Below are 21,647 nucleotides of genomic sequence, written 5' to 3' on the forward strand. Positions count from 1 at the left end.
CACCCGCGGGCACCGGCGAACGGGTTCAGCACCGCGGACAGCGGAGGTTCAGCACCGCGGACAGCGGCCGTTCAGCCCTTTAGCCCCTCCACTGGGGCTATGGCCGGAGCCGAAGGGGAGGTTTGCAGCGTGGGTTTTGCGTGGGTTTGTACCAGATAAAGTCCAGGATGGTGAAAAGATTCGCCCAGCCCGTCCTGCCCCGGCCCCATACCTGCCCCCTGGCACAGCAAGGACCGGTGAAGCCAGTGCACCCGCGAGCCCCTGCCCCAGCTGTCTCCACAGAGGACGCACAGTTGGAAAGGATCTGAGGTTCCCTGAGAAGGGGGGGCTGCAGCCTCTCTCCCTGCAGCTCCTCCCTTCCCTTGTTGCAGTGAGGCTGGACAAGCTCTCAGAGGTTGCCAAGGTGAACACGGATGCCATCCGCTTGGCCCAGGAGGAGATCTGCGAGTACCGCCGCCAGCTCCAGTCCAAGACCACCGAGCTCGAAGCCCTCAAAGGGACCCAGGAGTCACTGGAGAGGCAGAGGCAGGACTCAGAGGAGCGCCATCATGCAGATGTCCTCTCCTACCAGGTAACGTGGCGCAGCGGGCAGCATTCCAGACCTGTCGTTTGGCGGGGAGGGACCATCCAGCTGCTGGGGAGGAGCAGTGCTGGGGCTTTGGCTTCAGAGCTAGTGCTGACCAGCAGCCAATACTTGGGGTTGTGGCTAGAGCTGGCCTTCCCCCGCTCCAGGTGACCAGTTACCCAGAGCCCTGAGGTTGTGTCCAGGCCTCTGTGTCCCTCACCCACCACGGAGCTGCCTCATGTTGCTGTCCAGCTTTGAGCTGCCGCCCATGATGCCACTGAACCATGCCCAAAGTTCAGGCTGTGTCCTGTGGCCCAGAGCTGGGAGCTGCAGCAGGGAGGGTTGCGCAATGTGGTGGCCATGGACTGAAACACTGGCCCCAGGGTGATGCCCCATCAGCTTCATGCTGGGAGTTGGAGGCCACCAGACTCAGTCTAAGTCCTAGAACTGTTCCCACAGCTGCTCCCTGGTGGAGGTAGCTCTGGGCAGGGGCCGGGGGCTCAGCTGGCAGCAGCACAGCTCTCATCCAAGGTGGTGCAGGGCTCCTGCCACACTCCCCAGAGGAGCTGGACATGCTGAAACAGGCCCTTGCCCTGTCCCCTTCCCTCTGTGTCCGCAGGGGGAGGTGGGTGCAGATGCTACTGTGAGGGCATCCCCGTGCTGGGTGGGCGGTCCCTCCTCTGGAGGTGGGTGCTCTGTGGCCCTCTGCTCCTGGGGCATTGACCCCGCCTATCACCAGCTGCTCTGTTTGGCACAGGAAACCATCCAGCAGCTTGAGGGTGAGCTGAGGAACACCAAATGGGAGATGGCAGCTCAGCTCCGGGAGTACCAGGATCTGCTCAACGTCAAAATGGCTCTGGACATCGAAATTGCTGCCTACAGGTATGGAGTAGGGAAGGGGCACGTGGGAGGGGCTCAGCCAGGCTCTAGCACTGGTCTCAGTGGATGCTCAAGGCTGCACCTTGGTGAGAAAGGGGCACTTCCATCATCCAAGACCATGGTGGGCAACATCCAACTGGGTGACCCAGCCCTGCGCATGGCTCATGGAGGGAAGGGTGAGGAAACTCACGTTTGGAGGGGAGAGCTGGGAGAGAAGCAAGCGCTGACTGCTTTGCTCTGGTCTCTTCCTGGCAGAAAGCTCTTGGAAGGGGAGGAATATCGGCTCGAGTCTGGCTTTGGGATGATCTCCTTCCCTGAGGTGGTCCCCAAGGCTCCCAGCATCACCACCAACATCAAGGTGAAGAGTGAGGAGAAGGTCAAAGTAGTGGAAAAATCTGAGAAGGAGACAGTGATTGTGGAGGAGCAGACAGAGGAAATCCAGGTGACCGAGGAGGTCACAGAGGAGGAGGAAGCTGAGAAAGCAGCTGAAGAGGAGGAGAAGGAAGAGGAGAAAGCTGAAGCAGAGGGTGAAGAGGAGGCCAAGTCTCCTGCAAAAGAGGAGGCCAAGTCCCCAGAAAAAACAGAGTCCCCCTCAAAGGAGGAGGCCAAGACCCCAGCTGTCAAGTCCCCTGAAAAGCCACCAACCCCCTCAAAAGAAGAGGCTAAGAGCCCTGTTGTGAAGTCCCCAGAGAAGCCTACACCCCCCTCAAAGGAGGAGGCCAAGAGCCCGGCTGCAAAGTCTCCTGAGAAACCCCCAACCCCCTCAAAAGAGGCAGCCAAGAGCCCAGCTGTCAAATCCCCAGAAAAGCCCCCAACCCCTTCAAAGGAGGAGGCCAAGGCCCTGGTGGTGAAGTCCCCAGAGAAACCTGCAACCCCCTCAAAAGAGGAGGCCAAGAGCCCAGCTGCCAAGTCCCCAGAGAAACCTGCAACCCCTTCAAAGGAGGAGGTCAAAACTCCAACTGTCAAATCCCCAGAAAAGCCCCCAACCCCCTCAAAGGGGGAGGCCAAGGCCCCTGTGGTAAAGTCCCCAGAGAAACCCAAGTCCCCCTCAAAGGAGGAGGCCAAGAGCCCGGCTGTCAAGTCCCCAGAGAAACCTGCACCCCCCTCAAAAGAGGAGATCAAAACTCCATCTGTCAAGTCCCCAGAAAAACCCCCAACCCCCTCAAAGGAGGAGGCCAAGACCCCAACTGTGAAGTCCCCAGAGAAACCCCCAGCCCCCTCAAAGGAGGCGGCCAAGACCCCAACTGTGAAGTCCCCAGAGAAACCCCCAGCCCCCTCAAAGGAGGAGGCCAAGACCCCAACTGTGAAGTCCCCAGAGAAAGTCATATCTCCTATGAAGGAGGAGGCCAAGTCTCCACAGAAAGAAGCGGCCCCGGCCAAGGAGCCGAAAGCTCCTGCAAAGGAAGAGCAGCCCAAGGAGGTAAAGGCTCCCCCCAAGCCAGGAGCTGAGGAGGGCAGGAGGGAGGAAGGTCCCAAGAAGGATGTCCCAGCCAAGGTGGAGGAGAAGCCCAAAGAGAAGGTGGCTGCTGTGCCAGAGCCTCCAGCCCCACAGGTGAAGGAAACCACCAAGCCAGGCCCCAAAGCTGCAGAAGGAAAGGCTGAGAAGGAAGCTCCCCCAAAACCACAGCAGGAGGTCAGCAAAGCGGCTGAGAAGCCAAAGGCTGAGGAGCCCAAGAAGGAGAAGGCGGAGGAGCCCAAAGCTAAAGCAAAACCCAAAGATGAGCCCAAAGCCAGTAAAGAGCCCCCCAGGGCTGAGGCCCCTTCCGGCAAGGAGGGCAAAGCCCCAGAGCCAGCCCCTGCCACGGGGAAGAAGTGAGTGGAGCCTCGGGCGCTGAAAAGCACCTTCGGGCACAGGAGCTGCTCCGCTTCCCTCCAACGGTCGGGCCTGGGCCGTCAGGCTGGGCTTTACCTTAGCAATATGTCCGCGTGAGAGACGCAGCCCCTCGCTGCCCTGCCTGGCGGTTTGGCTGATAGCTTCCCTAGCAGAACGTGATACACGCCCAGCACCACATTTAAACACTTGGAATTATAACCGAGGAGAACCCCAGGGGAACCGACCGCCCTGCTCCCATAAGTGCATTTATTTAACGTATGTGCAATCAATGGACGAGTGCGATGCAGAGCTCTAGCTGCTGGGGAGGGGGCTGGCGGCGGCCTGGGGGTGATGACTTTCCCTCCGAGAGGTGCCGCAGCCAGCTTCGGTGGAAGAAGACACACAGGGCGCACTAGGAACCTCAGCCCACTGTACCTGCTTTCTGTGCAATAACCAAATAAAGTGCTTACAGGGACACTCTGGCTCTGCTGGCCTCCTGTCTGGGGCAGGGGGAGGAAGAGAGGGGGCAGGAAAGTCGGGCTGGGGGGGGCTGGGGAGGGCAACATGGGGCTTGCCAGGATGCTGGCTGCCTTCCCGGGAAGAAAAGCCAGCCCACAGTGGGCACAGAGGACTCCAGTGATCCCTGCCTGCGCAGGGGCTGGAACAGGGCCAGTCCTCTCCATGCTCTGCAAAGGATTTCAGTTTTTTTTTTGCTCCTTCCTTCTCTTTTTACAGCACAGCTCCCAGGGGCGTGGCAGGGCCTGGTTTCACCCGAGCGCTGCGGCACAGCACTGCATGGGAGAGGGTCCGTCAGCCTTCTCCAGGGGAGAAATCACCCACAGGGGAGAGGCTGAGGGCCAGGAGCAACACTGACCTTGGGAGAGGGGATACAGCTCAACTCTGCCACCCTGGCTGGGGGACAGGAGCTGCAGATCCTCACAGGCAAAGCCCCTCCTCGTTGCGGGGCTGTGCTGAGTCAGCTGGCTGGCGGCCAGGCCAGGGCTGCAGTGCGGGCTCCGGAAAACAGCTATTTTTAGCCATCTGGGCTTTTAGCCACTGTGGTCCTGAGGGCCTGCGTCAGCGAGGGAGGGCAGGAGGCAAGCAGTGCCCCAGGCACAGGGCTGTACCAGCAGCAAGACCCTTGCCAGAGCCATAGGACAGGGCTCGCTGCAGCCCTCTTGCCCCAGCCTTCCACCCAGATAGGGCACATACACATTTTTCCTTCAGTTCAGCATTTAATCTTTTTTGGCTACAAAACCTTCAAAACAAAACCCAAAACCACAGAAAAGAAACCGGAATGGGGGGATGAGGACATGACAAGGCCCAGCCCAGAGCAAAGCCCAGGGTGGGCTCAGCGATGGCTGAAGAACCCCTGAGGGTAGTTGAACTTGAAGGGCTTCAGGCGCATGGGCCCCCTGGAAGAGAAGAGGGAGAGGCTGACCCACAGGGGTCAGGAAACCCCCAGGGTACTGCCCAGCTCTGGGGGGCAGATCCCCACAGGCAGCTAAAGGAGAGGGTCCACGGGACAGCAGTGCTACCGGGGTCCCTGCCAGCACCCTCACCCACCATCCAGCTCCTCACTGCCCCGGGCTCTCACCTGACCAGGCGCAGACACATCTTCTCCTGGGGAAACTCCTTGGGTCCCTCCACGCTGGTGTCGTGGGGCTCCGTCTCCAGGTAGACGTCCAGCACCATGCAGAGGCGCTGCAGCTGGTTGGTGAGGAGCTGGTAACCCGGTTTGGGCCCCCACAACTCCTTGTAGTTCACATTGACCTCGCTCTCCATGGCCTGGCAGAGGGATCAGTATGGTGCAGGCTTAGGTCTCTGCCTGACCACCAGCTCACGCCAACGGCTTGCGCATGACAGAGACCAGAACCGCTGGGAACACCCCCCCAAAAGCCAGCGGTTCTCCAGCCTCCTATCCCACCAGCCTGGGTTACCCGAATGTTGTCATCGTTGCTGCTGTTTCGCTCTCCTTTCCAGTTCAGGCACAGGCTGAAGACAGGCGGCAGTGTGGAGTAACCGGGGTTCAGGACAACGGCAGCCTGGAGCTTGGCTGAGCAGGGCAGGGAAGAAACATCACCCGCAGGCCATAGGGCCTCCAACTGGAGGGAAGACCCCCAGAAGCTGCCCTGGGGGGTGTGTGGGGTGGGAATTACAACTGCCAGGGGGAGGAAACGCACCTACCTGTTCCCCTTTCTATCAGGGCCATGTAGTAGAGGTGAGTGTCCTCAGCCAAGCCAGCCTCTATCACATCTTTAGTGTAGGGCAGCTCCTGTGAGGAGAGAGAAGAGGAGGAGTCGGCAGCTGCCGGCGCTGCACGGGAGCTGGAAGGGATCTGGCCTCGTGCTTGGTGCCTACCGCGTAATCTTCATAGGGAATGGCAGCCCACTTCACCAGGCGCGAGACAATCTTGGTAGGGAAGAGATGCTGGCACTCGCTGGAGACTGGCACAACGCCGTGCTCTGAAACCGAGGACAAAGCCACCTGAGCAGGGGCTGGGGACAGAGCTCTGTTGCTGTACTGCAGGTGGGAACAGCAGCAAAACGGGGACCTGGGGACATCGTTATCCTTCCAACACCTTCATCGGGTGCCCAGAGAGAAGCCGTGGAGGCCTCGGCTGCGATCCCCCTGGAGCTCACAGCCTTGGCAGCGCACGCTGGGCCTGCTCGACAAGGTGCACATGTGGGTGTGTGGTTCCCCTCCCACCACAGCCCGAATCGATTCCCAGCGCAGGGACGGCCAGTCCCAAAGGGGTCCTGGGCACTGAGAGGGGGCACAGCCTTCCTCTCCCACCCAAAACAGGGCAGCCCTTGCAGCCCCAGTAGCATCGAGGAGAGAGGGAACGACTAGGAATGATGAGGGCAGCACTGCCGATCCATAGCACCATTAAAGGTGACATCAGTCAGCTCTCCTCTGCAAGAGGACCCTGCTGCTGCACCCCTCATCCCCAGGCATGAAGTGGGGAGCTGGGCACTCACCGAGCGATGCAAACTGCTTGTGGAGAGCCAGGCGGGACTGCAGCCTTGTCCGCAGCAGCTTCACAGTCAGCTCCATGTGGCTGGCGCTCAGCGAGTTGTCCGCTGTGACCGTGTGCTGGGGGCAGGAGGGGCCATCACCATCATGCCAGCCTGTGGGTCCCCACTGGGGACCCCCATGCTCCAGGAGCCGCCCCACCCAGCCATGGGGACAGGCAGATGCTCGAGTTGCTGCTCAGTGCCCATAACATGGCTTACACTATCACACACAGGAGATTAAATACGTCGGCGTGGCCCCGCTGCACAGATTCATCCCAGCTGAGCCTGTCCCAGCCAAGGGTGTGCCATGGTTTGGGAGTGGCTGGTGCCAGCTGGAGCTCCAGGGTCTGGGGTGGGACAGGACACAACTGTCCCCAAAGCCTCCCCAAACCCTAACTCAATATGCTGGTGGAGAGGGAAGGGGACGGGACATACCTGAGGCTGATCCTTGGGGAAATGCAGGCCACCCAGCTTCTGCACCCACACGTAGGGGTGCCCCAGCTCTGTCACGTAGTCACTCAAGGTCAGGATGCTGTGGGGACAAGAAGGAAGGCTTAATGCCACCTCAGAGCATTCCACCCCTTGTCCCCCTGCGCCCAGCCTGTGAGCCAGCTGGAGGGAGCAGGTAATTCTTTTGCCTGCACCCCAAGCTGTGTCCGATGCGCCCACCCAACGGCGACAAGCTGGGGAGGGACGTGCTGTGCCAGGAGCAGGGCAGTCACGCCAGTCATCTGGAGAAAGCTGCCCCAGCGCCCCACTCACCCCACTTTATCGAACTGGAACTGGTTGGCCGGGTTGGGCGTTTTCCTCCCGTGGTCTCCTGGATAGAGGCAGTTGAGGAGGGAGTCCGGGGAGAGCAGGTCACTGGCACGAGGAGGGAAGAGGTTAATCAGCAGCAGTCCAGGCTCCATGTCTCTCTGAGGTGGCCACTAACAGGCTCCGAGCCCAGGGAAGGGGATTACGAGCTCTGTGAGTTAGGGTTCAAGACCAGAATGGTTTTCCCCTAGTTAAAAAGGGATCTGCCTCCTCCCTGGCTGTGAGGAAGATAGAAATCACAGGGCCCCAACTCCGCCATTTCCCAGGAAGCTGCCCACTCCAGTGCATTAACTCCGAAACCTCCTGATGTGTATGGAGAAAACACCGCCAGCATAGGCAGGGCACGGCCTGATGGCTGTTTGCCACCCAACAAGCTTAAGCAGAGGAATTCTGCTTAATAAAATAAAATTCTTCACGTCTGACTGTACCCACAAGCCCAACCAAGCATAAAGGGCTGTAGGATTTGGGGTTTAGCTCAAACCACAGCCTGACTGGTGTGGGGTAATACACAGGGCAGCTGCAAGGGAGGGAGCACCCTGCACAGGAACCCTTCGGAGAGACTCTAGCTGCTGTCACAGAGGGGTTTGGGTACCTATGGGAAAAAGAGAACCCCAGGAGGAATGGAAGGCCTCATATGGGACAGGCTGGGAGGCAGCACTTGCTTCCAGGTAAGCCCAGACCAGCCTCTCCCGCCTTCCTCTCCTCAGGCACCTCCTCCTGGCCCAGGGAGAGCCACCGAACAGCTGGCAGCTGATCAGAGCTCCCTGGGCAGGCTCTCACAGCTGCCATTTCAGCTATTCCTCACAAAACCCAGGCTCCAGCAGTCTCTGGGGAGCCCAGGGAGAGGCAGCCGCATCTCTGGTGCTCAAGACAAGGTGACCTGCAGAGCAAGCAGGTGAATGGAGCTGCCAAGCGCAGGCTGCAGGAGGGAGGAAAGCAGTTCAGCTGAACGCAGCAAGCAAGAGAGGTTCTCCCCCAGCTCCTGACAGGTCTGGCACCGCTCCCCGAAGAGATTCTCAACCTCCCTGCCCCTGGCTTGTCGTGACAGAGAGAGGGGAGGAGGATGCTGACTGGGCTGCAGCAGCCTGGCAAGGCCCTGGAGCAATGGGGAAGGATACCGCAGGGCAGAGGATGCACAGGGTGGAAGTCCTCCCCAGAGGCAGACACGGAGCTGTGCTCCACGGCGACTCCTTTGCCCATCACAGGACAAGCCAAGACAGCGCTTTGAAACTGCAGCTCTGCACAAGGCCCTGAAGGTGCTCCAGGTACAGCACGGTGAGGGACTGAGGTTAAAACCTCACCCACTGAGAGCAGGCAACTGGGCGTAGAGTGCTCGTGGCCCACTGGGCGCAGGAGATGTTGCCACCGCATGCTGCTCTTGGCACTACATCACTCAGCCACTGGTCGCTCTGAACAAAGCGTGGCAGGACACTGGGGCAGGGCATTCACGGTGAGTGGACGGGTCGCTGCCCAAGTGGCTCCGGGCTCAGCGCCCCCACAGCTCTCCCTACCCGGCACTGATGGCGGTGGTCATCTCAACGGCAGTGGTCACCTTGGCTTTCACTGTCATGACGTTGAGGTTCATCAGGTAGTAGAAGGTCAGGTGAAGCACATTCTCATCTGTGCCAACAGAGAAGGGGCAACATTGCTGTCTGCTCTAGCTCAGAGCACTCTGTAGAGGGGGACATACATGCTCCTCTGCTAGGACAACAGCAAACAGCAGAGAGGCAGCATGGGGAGTAACTGGCAACGTGCTGCAACCTTCGATGCCACCCCACCAGCATTCGCCAGGCTGTAGCTGTCAGGCCCAAGACCACCCACAAGAGAGAAAAGCTCCCAGATGGATGGAGGAAGCTTCAGCAAGGTCACCCCACCCGTGTGGGTGAGAGGAGCTCTGGGAGATGGAGCTGATAAACCACCGTCTTTCAGTCTCCCCTGGAAGGTGATGCTCATCCCTGCTGGGGCAGTTGTGCTGAGGGCAGGAAAGCTTCTCCACACCCTGAGCTCTCCCCAAGGAGCCCAAGCTGCTGCCACGTTGCTCCCTGACCTGCTGTCACACACCCTTGTGCGCTCTCTGCCAAGGGCACCAGACTCCGCTCACCTTTGCACTTCAGGTCGATGGTGACAGACAAGGGGTGCCGTTTGAGCATCTCCTTGCGCTTGTCGTCCAGCTGCACGCCCAGGGTGGGCCTGCGCCGCTTCTGGGGAGGGTGAAACAGAGCTGTCAGACCCTTCTCCTCCGGCTCCTCGGCAACCCATGGCCCCAACCCTCCTCTCCCACTGCTCCTTCCTTCCAGTCTAGTTCCCCAATGCCCCAGTGGCACGGCCGGAGCAGCACTGGGGAGAGAGGGGAGCAGGAAATCCCTGCCCTGCTGCAGGGCAAGGACAGAGTGGCTCTGGTTTCAGTCGTTCCTTCAGGAGAATCCCCAGACCTGTGAGACGAGGCCAAGGACCTGCTGGCCCCAAAAGCTTCTCCTTGTGAGGGGCAGAAGCTGAGGCCCTTCCTGTTGCTCTTCCCCACAGCAACCGCTCGATACACCAAGCCATCCAGAAGGTACAGCCTGTAGGACCTGAACACCACCCCGGGTTTAGCAACCCTGGGTGCAGAGTTCAGCTCAATGTTTTTGGCAGAAGGCAGGGGACGGACACACATCCCTTCCCACCGGTCGCCAGCCTCCCTGCCCCGAAGCTATTTATACAAAGTGGAACAGCTCCAGCCGGAGAGCTGCGAGGCGGCCGCTGCTGCCGGGTGGGACGTGAGCCTGGTGGGACACAAGTGTGGTGGATTTGTACACTGCTTCTACTGCATTTGGGACAGAAATTAGAAATGGCACCTCCCTCTCCTCCCAAGAAACGGCTGGATTTAACATCAGTGCACCTCCACACACACTCACAGTGTGTAGGGACCAGTTCCCAGCCCCACTCAGGCCCAGCTCCCCCAGCACCTCCCTGTCAGCAGGCACAGATCAATTTGTCCACAATACGACGTTGGGAGAGGACCCAGAAGGGGACAGTGCTACCCCTTACCGTGGTCTGCTCCTCCTCCGCGTCAGAATCGCTCTCGTCATCTGCGCAAAGAGAGGGGTGTAAGCAGGAACCGCATGGGGCTCAGCAGCTTTCCCACAACCAGCAGGACTACCAGCCCTTTCTCCTAGACAACAGCTCCCCCAGACATCACCGTCCCCCCAAAACCAGGGCTGACGCAGGATGCAGACACACAGAAACATGTCCCCGGTACCAGAGGTCACTCCGACAGAAGAGGGGTTGTGAACATCTCCCCGGAAGGGGGACTCGGGGGCAGAGGGGATCAGCTGCCAGGGTCTTCAGCCAGCAGCGCAGACACCGTGCCATTTCAGCATCCACCCCAGGACCCACCCAATTCTCTACCCTCTCCCTGCAGCACAGAGCATCAGGCAGCCTGTCTGGGGCAACACCACCCCAACTCACCCTGCGAGTCCTCAGGCGGCTTGTACAGGGCTTTGGCTTCCTCTACGCTCCCTTCAATGGCCACCACAAGCTTCTTATCTACAGAGGAGACATGAAAACTAAGCCACAAACCCCACTTCTGTATGGGAAAGGCAGTTAGAACCAGCCCTGCCCTGGAAAGCTCCCACTTCAGATTGCTCGAGGCAGAGCCCTGCAGCAGAGAAAGCTGAAGTGAAGGGTCAGCGGGAAGAGGCAGTGATCCAGAGGGCCACCGCAGGGCTGGATCTCCTGAGCAGGATGGGTCAGAGGAGGGAAAATGCTGGGTTTTAAGGGACTGTCCACTCCCAGAGCGGCCTGAGAGCAGGTGGGATTGCAGCTCCCGCTGTGTTACAGCCCTCCCCATACAGGAGACGCAGACAGCCCAGGGGTCCTGAGCCCTGCTGGGAAACCCCTCCTGACCCAGGGAGGCTTCAGAAAGCCCCCTGAAATGCAAAGCTGCCTACGGGGAGCTGCAGAGAATGGCCTCAGCAAGGGCAGGCAGAGGTACTGCCTGCTCTGGAGTTACCACCACCCATGGGCGGCACAACATAGCACCCAGCCCACAGAGTAACAGCTCTTGAGAGGCCGCGTCAGCACCAAGCCAGCTCACAGGCTGCACAGACATCCCTGCCAACCTTGAGAAGGCGGGGCAGAAGTGGGAAGCCAGCTTTCCAAGCAGTTCTTCCAGGGAGGGAGCTGAGCAAACAAGGTTTCAAATGCTGCTGCCTCATTGTGCTGGCCCCAAGGCCACCCTGCTGCTCCGGGCTCAGCAGAATCTGGCAGGAGAGCAGATGGGACGAAAAGGACCTCCCAAAGAGTCCCCAAAGCAGTGCTTTGTGTGGAATCTGGCCCCTGACGGGAGCATTGCCCCCCAGTCCCAGCCAGTGACGGCCCCTCGCGGCATCACTGTGGACTGCGCTCCCCACTCGGTGCTCACCGCAGGCCTGACCGTAGGCACTGGCTTGAACGAAGAGAACGTAGAGAGGCGGCGGGAGGTGTCGGGCTGTCTCATACTGTTTGTGCGCCTGGTCGAAAGGCATGAAGAGATACTCCTGGACAGGCAGGGAGGCCTGGGGGAACACGAGGGCTCATCTTCATCCCTGGGAACAGAACACTTCATCCTCCTCACCCCCCCCTTCACCCTAGGCTGGTAAGTGGGAGGCTGGAAACCAGCACTGCAGGCGTGGTGCAGGGTTAAACACGGGCATGGCGCGCCCCCAGGGAAGGGCTAGCAGCTCTCCTTTGCTGGAAACCTTTAGGATCTGAAAATAACCCAGTTCCTTCTCCTGTTCTTCCCTCCCAAGGCAATCACAAGGGGCTGGAACTGCGTATCGCCCTCCAGGGAAAGGCCTGTTTAATGACTCCTCCATCCGCAGTTCTGCAGGAATTGTCGCATAAACAAGAAGACTCCAGAGGAGTCTCGGCATAAGGCTGATCTACCCCTCACCCACCCCGACTGGGAGCGAAACGTCTCCAAAGCAGAATCAGCCCAGGCATTGCACCTCTGTAACACAGGCCTCGGAGCGTGACCTTGGCTCGGCCCCGAAGGCCTTCTCCCCTTCCTGCAGAGCTGGGTACCTGCATGATGCTGTTGAGTCGAGGCTGGAGGCTGCTCAGATACTCCTTCTTCACCTCAATCTCCTTCAGGATCTTCTCCTTGCTGGTCAGGCACTCCTTGTACTTCTCTGCCAGCCTAGGGGTGGGAATTTGGTTACCGCCACACATCACAGCTACAAAGCCTGCCGGGGTCCACCTGGGTCACGGGGCCCAGCTCTCCTGACCTGACAAAAGCCACTGCAGGAACCAGGAGAGCTCAGACACGGTGACAAAGAAAGAGCTCTGAACACCAAGGGCAAGAAAGGAACTGATTAGAGCTGGAAAACAAACAGGGAAAGTGGTAGCTCAGCCTCATGTTGTGCTCCAAAAAGGGACAGCAACCGGATCTTCCCTCAACAGATCCGCTCCCATGCCAGCCTCTGTGGCCAGCAGCCACGCTGACAGCGCCTGGCCGACCCCACCAAGCTCCTAAAGAGGCTTTTCCACTTCTTATCACCAGAGCCACTCCACGTCATGTCAACTCCTTAGTTAAACTCAGGAGAGTCAAGGTTTAATACACTAGCAAGTGCTCCTCTGTAGCTGGGTAGAAACCCCAGGAAAATGCCAAGTTCCCCACGACCCACCGAGCCCTGGATACCCTTGTGCTTAGGGAGAAGGTGTCCTTATTGCTGTTGACTGCAACCTCTTGCCCAGCAGGAGCAGGGAGAGCTGGCTATGAAGGTATGCTGCCTAGGACAAGCCACCAGCATGGCAGGGGGAGCAGCAATTTGGGGACCTCACATACCCTCCTCTCAGGACCCTGCTCCCCATCAGATGAGAGCACTCACAGTGCAGAGGAACCCCCTCTGAAGGGGAATAACAGCCCTGACATTGCAGGACCGAAACGTTTCTGTTTCCAAGGAAAACTATATTTGTGTTGGGTCAGCACTCCCCAACAGGCTCCTACATGAGGCAGTTTTGAAGTCCAGCTTTCAGACACCTTTACTCAGCTCCCCAAGCTAGTGAGAGCAGCAAAGATCTCTAAGACGCCATTCTACAGGCACCTTTCAGAAGAGAGTCCAAGGCAAATCCAGTGCTCCACATCCTGACAGTTCGGGACAGACGCTAACAACCCCACCAGCACCAGAAAGTGCCCAAAGCACTGCCGCCATCTGCTCTTGGGGCAGCTGAAGAGGCTATTTCCCACCACAACGGTGGTAAGAGGTGGTGCTCCCTAGATACCGTGGGGGCCAGGACTGGGAATTGCAAGGCTTCTCAGCAATTCAACATGCAGCTGTGGGACAGGCTCAGTTCAGCTCAGCTTCACCCCCTACACAGTTTGCAACGAGCAATCGTTTTTATGGAGAACCCTCAAGGGATCTCCACGTTGAACGCTCCTCTGTGTGTGCTGCAGGCAGAGCCATCCGGAGGATCATGGAATGGGTGCCTTACACCAGGCAAAAGCAGCCAGGTTTGATGTGAAGGGTTTGGGAGAGACGAAGCACAAGGCCTCAGAGCCACACAGCACCCTCCCGCAGCACCTCTTGCTAGTCTGCTCTGAGCTGCCTGGCTCTTGCAGCACCTACTGGCAGGCTCAGACAGATCTTTCCGGAAGGCTGGTCTCAGCTGCTGCCTGTCTGGAAAAGCCGCTGGCTGTCAGCACCACACAGGAATGCTGTGTCACCTTTGCTTTTCACATGGGGCAGGCTGAGCCACGCAGCCCACCTGCACCAGCTGGGGGACCTCGGGGGTTAGAGCCTGCATTGAGGAGGCGGCCGCCGGCACGACAGTTGCAGCTCAGCCGAGATCAGCGCTGCGCAGGCAGCTCCCCACCGTGGCAAGCATTGGGAGCACAGAGAGGCAGGAAAGGCAGCAGCACCAGGCCGTGCCACCAAGCCAGGCTAGCTTAATTTTGCTCCTTGCACGACAGCATGGCAGACAAAACGGGGATTGCTTCACCCTGTGCCACACATCTCGCAGAACCGGGTTCTGGATGGAAGTGCATAATCACCCATCCTTCAATATCACCCCTACGGTGGGCAGTGTCCCCAACCCCTGCTGCGAAAGCCTCCAAGCAGACGCTGGAGAAACATCAAGCTACAAAATTCATTTTCTTCCCTTCATACTCAAGAGCCAGTGCTGATGCTCACTGCCTCGGTGGGAGAACGCATGGATCGATCAGGAGAGCCCAGATGCCTTTGCTGTCATCACCCAGAGCACAGGGCAGGGTCCCAGCTGGGCAGCCCCTCTTGCACAGCGGCTGTGGCTGGCTCAGGGCTTCTCTCATGCTGGTTTGGAGGTTGCTTTGCTCCTCAGGATCCCCAGGGCTCTCTTTCACCAAGCACATGACAAAACTCCCTGATCTACAAAACAAGGATCCCACCAAGCCCAGCTCCACATGAAGAGTGAATCTCCGTGCCAAGGGCTCAGTTACACAATAAATCTGTCACTTGCTCTACACTATTTCAAGAGGGTGTTAACACTTTTATCACCCACATTTGCTTCAGCCAGCAGCTGTGCCGCTCACTCCGGGGGTCTGCCACAAGCCCTGCCCTGCAGCAGACTGACACCGACGACCCACCTCTTGCGCTGCTCCAGCTCCCAGTCCAGGCGGGCCAGGGTCTGCTGGTGGGGCTCAGCCAGGGTGATGGCAGGCCGGCTGATTTCGGGGGGAGCCTCTTTGTAAAACTCCTCTAGGCTCACCAGTTCAATCTCCTCATGTTTTGACCTGCAAGGACAAACGGATGAGACCAGGGAGGGGTGGGAAATGCTGCAGCACGGCCAGACTCAACCATGTCTCACAGAAGAGCGCTCAATGCCAACACCCTGGCTTCACTCTGCTACGTGAACCACTGCAGCATCAGTGAGCTGAACCACAGTAGAGGAGAGAAAGGTCTGAACGGAGCATCCCCTTTCATGGGGACACCCTCCCCACACAGTTAACCAAAGCACCGTTTGAGCCATCAGACTGAATACAGCTTGGCGCATTGCCAATGCAGAGGGCATGACGGAAAGCTTGGCTTTTGGAAGAAAATCCTGAAATATGGAGGCCAGAGAGTCCTTGAAGAGACCAGTGTGGCCGTGTCTTTAGACATTTACCTGCTTTCTCCTCCACTGCCCCTCTATCACAATAGATGCCTTCTTCCCTATTCCCTACACGTGCCTCTTTTCTCGTGCTGGGACACGGGGCCTCTGGGTTGCCCCGCCTCTCCTGCGCGGTGGCCTCTGGAGCACCCGCTCTCCTTCCACAGTGAGCTCAGGCGACGTGACAAGAGATCCCAAATGTTTCAGGCCTCCACCCCATCTCAGACACATCACCGCTTCCCCAGCCAAACTCACTTGAACTCCAGGCATTTGGTGATCTCTTTCTGCAGGTGCATCACCTCATAGAGCAAGTTCTGGAGCTGCAGGTGATATGCGTCGACCTTCTGCTTGGCCTGAAACACCAACACGGCAGGGGATGAAGCTCTGTTACCTTCCTCCCAGCAAACACACCCCCACACACGATACCAGCAAGGCATGGCGGGTTTTAGGGCATGCAACGATTTTTGGGGGATAAAAAGACAGTTTCAAGGGCTGGGAAAGCAAATGCTCATCACATCAAACCTATTCTACCCTGGAGGCAGTACGTTTTGGGGACAAGGCACAGAACAGGGCAGAGTCCCTTCCCGTCCTTGCGCCCATTTCCTCGGTAGTACAATGAAAATGAGCGTCGCTCCCGAACTGTGAAAAACTCTCCGAGATGTCTGGGTAAGGAGCTTGGGGGCCAACTGTATACGCATTTCTCAGGCCTGCAGCACACCAGACTCTTGAAACACAGCTTTCTGACTGCCTGTTACGTTTGAGATGGGAGATACCGCTCCTTTGTCACTCATTACAATTACAGCTTCCACTTTACCGTGGTACAGTCTCCTGATAAACCTCGAATTCAAAACCCACAACCTGGCTAGTGTTTAATTCTTCTCGCACACCCAGACGCACACCAAAATGGCACCATCTCTGATCTCACTAAATCCCGACCTGTATTCACCACCCTCCAGTCCCACTGTACCTCGTGGGTTTGATCTCTCCCTTTCTTCAGCCGAATGTGAGCCAACCGGTTGAGCTTCTTCAGGGTCATGAAGTGCACACAGCTCTGAATCCGCCGCTCGTCTATCTCTGAAGCCTGAGTGACAGGAGAGAGGCGTTTGAAGCATAAGAGGCAACTGGCACCACAAAGGCCCTTTGCTGCAGGTACTTCCTGCAAGTCCTGTCGCAAAGGAGGCTCCATGCTTTGCTAAGATGCCACGATTGATGTCACCAGGGCTTCTGAGGGAGCCTCCTGCTGCCAGACTCACAGGTCTGGAAGTACCCTGAGGGGGTTCCAGGCTCACTCTAGTGATTTTGCTGGGCAGTTGGAATGGAGGCGTTTGAGCCTGAAGTGCCCATAATGCCACACAGAGGACAAACTTTCCCCAGTCACAGCTGAGGCTGCTGGACCGCTGTGGGACGGTGAGAGCCTGGTCACCCCCGCTGCAGTCAGGAGAGGCTCAATTCCTCCCCCAGGAGCCCCCGACCCATCAGCACAACCCATAAGGGGCCCAGACATGCTTTAGAAGAACTTGGTCTGCATAACATCTGCTCAGTCAAGACCAATGCCTCAGCTAAACTGTATTTTACTTTATTTAAGAGAGACTGTTTCATTTTACTGACTCTTCCCAGAAGACGGCACAGTTTCTGCTCCCATTCTTCTCAGATTAAGGGAAAACATCAAAGAACAGAACACATTAAATCAAGCACCGAGGCTTCTCCTTACGTTGTCCTTGATGCCTCTGCTCTTCAGCTCCTGGATTTCTGCCATCAGTCTCTGAAGCTCCTGGCAAGTCTCTCTGTAGAGTTCGTAATCTTTGATAGGGTCACGGAGATCCACCTCGCACTCCTCGCTGTAGTACCGAACATCCTGCAGAGGCAGAAACCATTTTCTAGGGCACATTCCTTCCACCTTCTCTGGGAAACAAACTGCCAGGTCTCAATCCCTGGCTCTGTCCATTAATCCCACACGCAGGACAGGACTCAGTTAACAATCCCAGACACAAACACCAACAGGCATTAAAACCCCTGGGAAGTTCAGGCTGTTTTTTATATAGTTATTATAAATTTAAGTTGGTATCCAACCTGCACCGGTGTACCTGCAAGACTACAGAGGATAAACTGGGAAGGTGATTACCTGTTCAATCCTTATCCCCGCTTTGGCTGAACCCAAGTTACCCTGATGCCTGTGAGAGTGTTTTAAGTCAAGATACAAACCCTCACGGGCCCTTTCAGCCTTGTGCTGCTCTCTCTCTGTCCCCAGAGGAGCGTTTCACTCCTTGAGCACTGTGTTTCCTGAATGTGACAGGAGCAGGTTCAGAAACTCAGAGTGGGAGTTTCAGACGCACTGGGAACTGGCTTAGCTCCAGGGGAACAGTCCCACAAGTTCCCAAGGGGGAGAGTAAAGCCGGCAAAAGAGTAGGTGCGAGAACAGCCCTTTCTAAGGCAGCAGGATACAAGCACCATGCTGCAGCAGGCAGGCTCTGCCTGTACCTGTGGGGCCAGGGAGAGGCAGCCAGGCACCCTACCTGGTCAGCATCAGCCTTGCCCCGCTTGCCCTCCTGTGGGCCCCCATCTGTGCGGATCACTTTGGGTTTCCTCTTCTTGTTGGAGTCCGATGACATGGTGCTGCCAGTAAAGGACTGGGGGGCAAGAGGCAAAACCGTCATCCATGAGGGGCCACAGCTGCCTGGGGTAGGGGCTATCCCAGGCTCCCTTCCTCCAGCCTGCCTCCGACTCTGCAGCCTCCCAGTCCAGCGAGCCCCTGCACCTCCTCCCACCCGCCCAGTCCCAGCCCTTCTCCCCACCAGCTGCCCCCATCCCAGCCCTCAGCCCCGTCATAGCCCCCCAACACACAGGGCCCGGGGCCTCCGCTCCTGCAGAGCCGCCCCCGGTGCCCCAGCACGCCGGGGCCAGGGCCTCCGCTCCTGCAGAGCCGCCCGCGGACCCCCGGCACACCGGGCCCGGGGCCTCCGCTGCTCCAGAGCCGCCCCCGGACACCCGGCACACCGGGCCCTGGGCCTCTGCTCCAGCGCACGTCTCCCACCTCAGTTCGGCCCCGGCTCCCCACGCTCACCGCGCTGCCCGGCCTCAGCGCCGCCCGGAAATGACGCCAGCGGAACAAACGAGAGCGGCGCAGAGCGCCAGCCGCTAACGGCGCCCCCTAGCGGTCACCATATCCCCCCGAGGACCGCGAGCACAATGTGGCAGGAGGCGTGGCTTCGGCAAAGGGGCGGGGTCACCACTGACAAGCCCTGCTTGGGGGGCGAGCCGGGGCTCGGGGGGCTCCTGGTGCAGGACACCGCAGGATGCTTGGTTGGGGGTGCCCAGCGGCACTGGGGGTATCCATGAGCTTGGGGGGGGCAGGGAATAGGGTCCCCATGGGGGCATACAGTGACTTTGGGGGGGAACAGGGACATCTCAGTATATCAGGGCACCCATGGGTGGGGGTCTTCTGGTGCAGGGTGGCCCCCCTTGGCACAGGGGGCACCCACGGCATGGTGCAGGGTGGCCCCCTGGGTGAGACCAGGTTGGGGGGTCTGGTCCCCATACTGGGGGGGTGAGAACCCCCAGCCCCCACCCCTCTGAGAGGGCCAGGCTTTGGCTTATTAAATATTTAATTGGCAGGAAAGGCACCCCCGGGGCCCAGCAGGAATAATTAAGACAACCCCCCCCCCGCCCGCCCAGCCTCCCCAGGCAACACTGGCCCCTGCCCCACCTGGGGACCCGCCACAGGATGGGGGGCTCCCACCCTTCCCCTCCCCACTCTCATCCCCCACAGGGCACCCCAAAATGGGGCAGGGGGGAAGCAGAGATCCCCCCAGCCCTTCCCCAGCAGGGCCGGGTTGCAGGCAGGGAGCCAGGCAGGGAGTGAGCCCCTCTGGGTGCAGGCAGACGCCCCGGCACGGACCCCCGCTCACTGCAGGGGTGAGATCTTCAGGGGAATCATTATCCGTGACTCCATGGTGCGGATCAGCGGGACTGGAAAAGGAAGCGAGAGAGAGGTGAGGGCAGGGGGTCCCCAGCATGGGCAGGGGGTCCCCGGCGCGGGCAGGGGGTCCTGCTCACCCGTGTAGTACACATTCTCGTCCCAGCCCCTCTTCCTCCAGGCCGCGTTCCTCGTCTCCTCCCGGGACTGCAGGTCCTTGTAGGCTGCAGGGAGGGGACAGCGCTGGCACCCAGGGCCCCCCCCCAGCCAGCCCCCACAGCAGGGGTACCCCAGGCGTGACGTGGGGAGCCCGCTTACCCCAGAGGTGATGCACGACGTACAGCTCCCCGATCTGGGAGAAGAACCCACCGACCGCCTCTTGGTTCTCCTGCCGGTACTTAATGGCCCGAGCCCTGGCACGCAGCAGGAGAAACACGAAGAGGGGGAGTTGCCCAAGGGCCCCCCCCGCTCCAGGGGGACCTTTTCCCACCTTGGCTCCCTCCCTTCCCTGTGCCAGGGAAACAGTCGCTTACCAGTTGTTGCCCCATTCGATCATGGTCCCCGGCTGAAAAAAAGCAAAAAAGAGTGAGCAGCCGGATCCCATCTGCTCTGGGTGTTTGGGGTCTCCTTACCAAGCAGGGAGGAATTTGGGGGGGCTGCCCCCCAAAACACCAGATAGGAGCCCTGCCCTGGGGGTATATCGACCCGAAGGCCACCGTGAGGCGCAGGCTGGCCCCCCGCGCCTGCTCACTTTCAGCTTGTAGGTCCTCAGCTCATAGATGTTGGGTCCCTGGCGTGGCAGTGGCTCGTTCCAGAAGCTGAACTCCAGGAGCAGCTGGTTCCTGCGGGACAGCAGCATCCGGCTCCTCTCCTTGCGGAAGTCTAGGTACTCCTGGGGACAGCCCCAGCCAGGGGTTTTGGGGTGGGGGCAAGCGCAACCCAGGCTGGGGGAGCAGGCAAGAGGCGAGGCAGAGTGCTCAGGCAGTCTGTCCTGGCCATACCTTATTCTGCTTGAGCTTGTTCATGCAGTCCATGAGGGCCGGGTACCCGCCCGAGAAGCGCCAGAGGTGCACTGGAAGGAGAGCACGGGGCTGGCAGGGACACAGCACCCCAAAAGCCCACCCGGCAGCTCCCAGCCCTCTCCCCCCACGTGACAGCCAGCCCAGAGCATGAGCAAAGGTCTTCACTGTTGCTCTTGGCCTCTCCAGCCTGCCCTCACCTGCCTGGTCCTGCTCGCCGTACCATGTGTTCCAGTTCCCCACCAGGTCGCAGGGGTAATCAGCGTCCAGGTGGAGCTTGGGCAGCACCTCCTCGCTGTGGGGCCACAGGGAGGGCAGCTGGGTGGGGGGCAGCCACTCCAAAATGCTCCAAATACCGCCATTTGCCCTCCCAGCCCAGCATGAGGGGGTCTGGGCATCGGTCTGCCCTAACAGGACCTGAGGCAGCCACAGGAAGTGCACCCATTTCACAGGAAGGGAAACTGAGGCAAGGACCAAGGGGCATGGGCCTGCCCAGGGTCTTGCAGAGCTCTGCATGAGCCCTCTCACCCCCCTCGCTCCAGAGCGGCACCCCAACACCCCACCGGGATGCCGGGCAGCCCCCCACAATGTGCAGTGGGGCTCACGTCAGGCTGTTGTAGGCGTCCAGGCACTCCGGCTTTACGTTGTGAACTGCGGGGAGAGCAGAGAGGGGCTGCCAGGGCAGGGGCCAAGGCCCTGGCAGGGAGCAGGGCCCAGGGCAGCGCAGCCGGAGGGGTCCCCATTGGTGAGGGGGGGGTCAGCACAGTGAGGTGCACCCCACCTGCGCTCACCCCCAGCTCCTTCCTCCCCACGGGGCCACTCACACTGGATCTTGTAGAGGTTGCTGGTCTCCTTCTTGGAGAGGAGGTTGGAATGGGCGTCCTTGCGGGGGTCCACCTTGTGCACGAAGAGGGAGCGGAACCAGCTGCCCTCGGCGTCCCTCGAGTACCCCCTGCGAGAGAGCGGCTCAGCACGGGGGCAGCGCCCGCCGCCAGCCCCTCGCTGGAGGGAACCCCGGCCCGCCCTCCCGGCTCCGCACCACCCGGCTCCCCGCCAGCACCGTCCGTCTTGGGGGGCTCCACCGGAGCCGAGGCAGCGCCCGGCCCGGTTTCGCCGGGGGCACGGGGGGAAAACGCAGACGCAGCGCTCCCCGGCCCCGGCCGGCCCGAGAGGGCAGCCCCCCGACCTGTCCTCCGGCCCCCCGCGGGGCCCGCCGCCGGCCCCGGGAGCCGCCCCCGCCGGCGGTGACCCCCTCCGCCGTGGGGCTGACCCGCTGCCCTGTGGCAGCGGCCCAGCCTCGCCAGTGCTCGCCGGGCCGTGCTGCCGCCGGACCTTTGCCCGCCCCGCCCGGGCGGGCATTAACAGCAGCGCCGCGCCATGGCCCGGGGCCCGCCCGCCCTGAGAGGAACCGGGGAAGGGGGAACCGCGGCCGAGGATCCAGGGGCGAAGCCGGCCCCGCTCACCGCGCTCCGCCGGGGACCCCGCCGCCGCCCCGCAACCACCGCAGCGCCGCGCTACCGCCCGCACGCGCCGCCGCCAT

General features: G+C 59.9%; 3 protein-coding genes across 3 annotated transcripts in view; 1 reads left to right on the forward strand and 2 right to left on the reverse strand.

The window, feature by feature from the left end:
• Window positions 1-3,260, forward strand: part of NEFH (neurofilament heavy chain) — a gene marked incomplete at both ends in the record, with an annotated part of 4,120 nt that extends 860 nt beyond the window's left edge. The window contains 3 exon segments of the mRNA XM_082007552.1: window positions 247-571; window positions 1,323-1,447; window positions 1,700-3,260. Of these exon segments, the coding sequence (XP_081863678.1) occupies window positions 247-571; window positions 1,323-1,447; window positions 1,700-3,260 (2,011 nt within the window).
• A 1,348-nt stretch (window positions 3,261-4,608) lies between these two features.
• Window positions 4,609-17,784, reverse strand: THOC5 (THO complex subunit 5; the record flags this gene model as incomplete). Its single annotated transcript, XM_082007611.1, has 19 exons — window positions 4,609-4,672; window positions 4,855-5,045; window positions 5,198-5,313; window positions 5,445-5,532; window positions 5,619-5,722; window positions 6,239-6,353; window positions 6,710-6,806; window positions 7,037-7,138; window positions 8,602-8,710; window positions 9,192-9,291; window positions 10,118-10,158; window positions 10,538-10,615; window positions 11,493-11,625; window positions 12,134-12,248; window positions 14,673-14,819; window positions 15,431-15,528; window positions 16,143-16,256; window positions 16,887-17,030; window positions 17,689-17,784. The coding sequence occupies 19 exons, from the start codon at window positions 17,782-17,784 to the stop codon at window positions 4,609-4,611; spliced, it is 2,052 nt and encodes a 683-aa protein (XP_081863737.1).
• Window positions 17,785-19,076: 1,292 nt separating this feature from the next.
• On the reverse strand, window positions 19,077-21,647 carry NIPSNAP1 (nipsnap homolog 1; the record flags this gene model as incomplete). Its single annotated transcript, XM_082007648.1, has 10 exons — window positions 19,077-19,141; window positions 19,229-19,312; window positions 19,407-19,501; window positions 19,622-19,653; window positions 19,840-19,980; window positions 20,090-20,160; window positions 20,308-20,402; window positions 20,713-20,758; window positions 20,932-21,059; window positions 21,571-21,647. The coding sequence occupies 10 exons, from the start codon at window positions 21,645-21,647 to the stop codon at window positions 19,077-19,079; spliced, it is 834 nt and encodes a 277-aa protein (XP_081863774.1).

The sequence above is a fragment of the Phaethon aethereus genome, assembly GCF_964289735.1.
Source record: "Phaethon aethereus genome assembly, chromosome: 17".
Taxonomy (NCBI): domain Eukaryota; kingdom Metazoa; phylum Chordata; class Aves; order Phaethontiformes; family Phaethontidae; genus Phaethon; species Phaethon aethereus.